General features: G+C 31.8%; 1 protein-coding gene across 1 annotated transcript in view; it reads left to right on the top strand.

Moving 5' to 3' along the window:
- LOC111088358 overlaps positions 1–2,321 on the top strand; it is a 50,774-nt gene extending 48,453 nt beyond the window's left edge. The window contains exons 2-3 of the mRNA XM_022398254.1: positions 965–1,138; positions 1,774–2,321. Of these exons, the coding sequence (XP_022253962.1) occupies positions 965–1,138; positions 1,774–1,817 (218 nt within the window). The 3' untranslated portion in view covers positions 1,818–2,321. The remainder of the gene's footprint in view (positions 1–964; positions 1,139–1,773) is intronic.
- The last annotated feature ends 2,245 nt before the right edge of the window (positions 2,322–4,566 follow it).

Genomic DNA, 4,566 nt, shown 5'->3' with positions numbered 1-4,566 from the left:
GTATTATCAGTAATACAAAGGAAGTAGAAAATAGTCCCATGACAGTCACTTGATACAATGAAAGGGTAGTTGTATTATCAGTAATACAAAGGAAGTAGAAAATAGTCCCATGACAGTCACTTGATACAATGAAAGGGTAGTTGTATATTATTAGTAATACACAGGAAGTAGAAAATAGTTGAATGTTACTTTCCCATAAGTTAGGTAGTGTATAACACCATTTCTTTATGTGTGTTTGTATAATATACACAAACGTGGCAAGATAGGCATTATTCCACTTATTTAATTATATAGAATATACAACTACCCTTTCATTGTATCAAGTGATTGTCATTTGACTATTTTCTACTTCCTTTGTATTACTGATAATATACAACTACCCTTTCATTGTATCAAGTGATTGTCATTTGTCTCATTTGTCAATATTTGCATATTATACAGACACACATAAAGAAATGGTGTTATACACTACATAACTGATGGGAAAATAACATTCTCTCATTTGTCAATATTTGTATATTATACAGACACACATAAAGAAATGGTGGGAAAGCAACATTTGTCAAAATTATATAAACAAACAAACGTGAGTTGTCCGTCTGTCCCGGTGTTACACTTGCTGTGAGGAGCTGAATCAATTTCAATGTGAAGTCCACTAGAGTTTTAAATCAATAATTAATCGGACAAACTGTTCGAGTTTGGTAGTCATTTCAATCCTTACTTCGTGAAGTCCACGCCAAACGGAAGCGACGTTTAAAGTCGCGCGTAGCACGGGGACTTTGGTGAATCTTTCACATTGAGTAGACATGCTAGACGAGTGACGCCCATGTACGTCGTCCCACCATTCCGTGAAGCCAAGGAGATGAATGTTGCCCGAGTACATTTGATAGTTTTATAGAAGTAGAAGTCAAGGTTATTTGAAACGAATGCAGACTGACTGTTGTTTTTCTTTGGTTTTGAACAGGTACGCTGTTAGCCGGCTGTACAATCGTTTGTGGCTGCAGAACAGAATATAGCAGTCGAGTGAAAGCCATATTTTTAAACATCCTGGCAGCTATTCTACAGTTAATTTTGGCTCCGATTGTAATTGGATGGGTTTGGAGCATAATGTGGGGAATTACGTTCGTGAATATCAGCGGTAAGTTTGACCGAGTATTATGTCTGTGACGTAACAGATGTGGAAAAAATATAATATATATAACTATATGATAACTATATCTGTGAACATAGATAGATTTTGATGAGGATTATACCCGTGAACATAACAGATAAGTTTAATTGAAGCCATATCCAAAAATTACATCTGTGAACATTAGAGAGAAAATTTTAGTGAGAAGGTTTTACATTTTCTCACGAGTTATTATTGGATTTACGACCGAAAATATTAACAGCGAGTTCAAACCGATATATTCTAATCCTTACAAGGAAGAACGTGTATTTATTATGTATAATGAATAGGATGGTTTATTTCTAATTTCGTTCTAAGTAGGTAGCTTGCTGATTGGAAGTTAATATTAATAAAAAAAAGTATGTTTTAGTCATAAAAAAGAAAACTACATATCTATATTTGACGTCTTGAGTGAAAGATACCGAAATTAACGACTATTACAACTTAAGGAAACTTATCTATCCATACTGTACATTTAGGGTTAAAATATTAATTAATCTTATAATTCAGCTTGAGCTTTCGTTTGTTTGTTGTTTTGTTTTTTTATTTAGATTGAATCCGTTTTCTAAATTATTCATTTCATGTTTTTTGTTTTTTTTTTACAGTGACGAAGGAGCTTCAGGAGCCAATAGTGGCAGCCCCAGTCTAAGTATTCTAACAACGTCCGAAACACCACATCAAGTAAAATAAATTTAAATAACTACCAGCACGACACCTGGTGTATAGAATATAATATATCATTTTATGCGTTTCTCTTCTTCCTTTCCTTTTCTTCGGGATATTTATATAAAGTTACAAGTCCCTTTATTTGTTTAGCTATTTAATTACAATGTATTAAATGCAACAGACGTTAAGTATACATGTATCGCCATGTTGCTTTTTTGCATATATACTTACAGCTTCCACCTCGAGCTGTTGAAATATATATATATATATATATATATATACGTTTGTTTGACTCTGACGTCATTTCATCAAGGCAACAAAGGAGGATCTAACAATATATAGGAATTGACTCAAATATCGTCATGGCAAATAAATCAAAGGTATTCGAGCATTTTCTTTGAGGTTTTGTTTACATGTTAACTGCGCGCATGTATACTGGTAAGCCGCGAGCATGTATACTGCGTTTTAAAATTTTTAAATTGGGGAGAAGGTGCCTTGTAGTTAATCATTTACTGCATTAATAAAATCATTGTTTATTACAATCTGGCTGGAATTAATTTCTTTACAACTGGGCAACATTTTAGATTACAAAGTAATTATTCAACGCATTTGTTGTTGTTTTTGTTAAATTTGCGTGTATTACCCTTATTTTGTTCAATGATCAATCACAAATAGGGTGAGATTTATAATAATTTCTATGGATAAATAATATCTATTACAGAATCTTGGAAAAAAAAGTGACCTAGTTGATTACCAGTATCAAATTTAGAAATTCGAGTGTCATCGTTATTAAATCTAGAACTACGTAAAGTTGTAGGTACCAAATTTAGAACTATTTAATGTTATCAATCCTAAAGGTAAAATTATTCAAAGTTATCAGTATCAAATTTACAATTATTTAATGTTATCAGTACAATACTCTGAATTGGAATTATATTGATTTTATTATACAAAACTTGAAATTATTAATTATATCAATGCGACATTTAGAACTAAATTTACTATTACCAGTAACAAATTTAAAACTATCAACCTTTTCAGTACCATATTAATGATATTGGTTTGTATTATAGCAAAGCCATCTGCTGTGTCCATCGCCAGGAATCGAATCCCGGATTTTAGCATTGCAAATCCATAAACTTACCGCAGTCTCACCGAGACACAATGCTATTGGTACCAAAATTCTAACTACATTAAATCTTATCAGTACCAGATTTTGAATTATATTACTCTTGTTTGGCGTGGGTTGATAAAGAAATATAAAAGAAGTTCAACGAAAGAAAAGATTAAAACCTGGAGATGTGAGAGAGAACGAATAAACCGAGAGAGGCGAAGGAAGAAAGTAATATTTTGCCAGTAAGAAACATAACGTAGTTCTAAATCAATGCGTTATAGATTACTCTTATTAAAAGCAAAAAAAAAATTAACCCCACTGACTTTTTTTACTACTCTAATGTTCTCCCAACGAGTGTCAAGCTGCATTTAGAAAATTTTTTTCCCAGTTTCATTATATTGTACATGACTTTTTCGTATATACTTTGATATACTTTACACATTTGTCAAACACAAATATCAACTTCCAATAGACATAACAATCCATAGGGTTTTCTGGTTGCCAATGTACATTGATCATTAATTTCCTATTCACAATTACAGGCAGGACAGTTTCAGAAAGCGAAACACTTAATTTATTCTTAGAACAAAAATAATTAAATGTTATGTTTTTCAGACTGCTCATAAACTTTGCAAAGGGAACAATTACATTTTCTTTTTATCCAGTGCCCATCTTAGCAATGACATGGTCGTCTATCTAATTATCTATCTATGTGACCGTAATAACCAACACAATTGTGCCACCTTTTATGCTGAAATACAAGAAGATCTCAATGTCAGAAGTGGTGATTGTTGCTTATGAAATGTATCGCCATCTATTGAATGGCACAATAACTATGATATGTGCAACAACCATTTCTTTATAATAGAACACTATTTTAAATAAAAGTACTCTCCTCACAACAAGAACACGACTTTCACTAGGACTGTATGAGAAGGTTTGAATATATCATTATTGGTGTAATTATTTTTTAATGTATTACTGAGAAACTGGAGTTCATAAAAATATAATATATATTAATCAGTACCACTTTTAATACACAACAATATTAAAGTTTATATCAGTAAAAGTTTTGAAAATTGAGTTATGTACATTGAATCATTTTGATGCAATGAGTTGTGTATGACTATAGAGCACAATCCGAACACTTCCCGTGCAGTACTTCCCAGAAAATACAATTACTAGCACAAATAGTCGCCGGTAGGGAGGAGTTTCTGTTAGTTCACTTAATTACACTTAAAAGGCTTCAGTTTGAAAGGCCAATAACATTTGTCAATTAAGAAAAAAGTTTCACACAGTAGTGAACCTATTCACTAACATAGAGTTTTACTTAATTAAGTCAAAAGAAAAATACATGTTTAGCAACAAACCAGTTCGCAATTTACATGACCACCCCTTTCTAGTCTCAATGCAACCACCCATAACTCGTATCTACAACACTTGAATATCCTTTTCATTTTCGTCATTTCGATCGCTTTATTTCTGTTTTGTTTTTTTAATAATGTTAATGGGTGTTTTTTGTGTACATCATAAATACGTGAAAGTGAGAATCACTTCAAAAAATTAGGTGTTAGTTTTGTTTCTGTGATATTTTAAAGAAAATGAATCAGTTAAGTAT

This window comes from Limulus polyphemus, unplaced genomic scaffold, assembly GCF_000517525.1.
Source record: "Limulus polyphemus unplaced genomic scaffold, Limulus_polyphemus-2.1.2 Scaffold3608, whole genome shotgun sequence".
In the NCBI taxonomy this organism is placed as follows: domain Eukaryota; kingdom Metazoa; phylum Arthropoda; class Merostomata; order Xiphosura; family Limulidae; genus Limulus; species Limulus polyphemus.
This window is presented reverse-complemented; position numbering and strand designations above follow the sequence as displayed.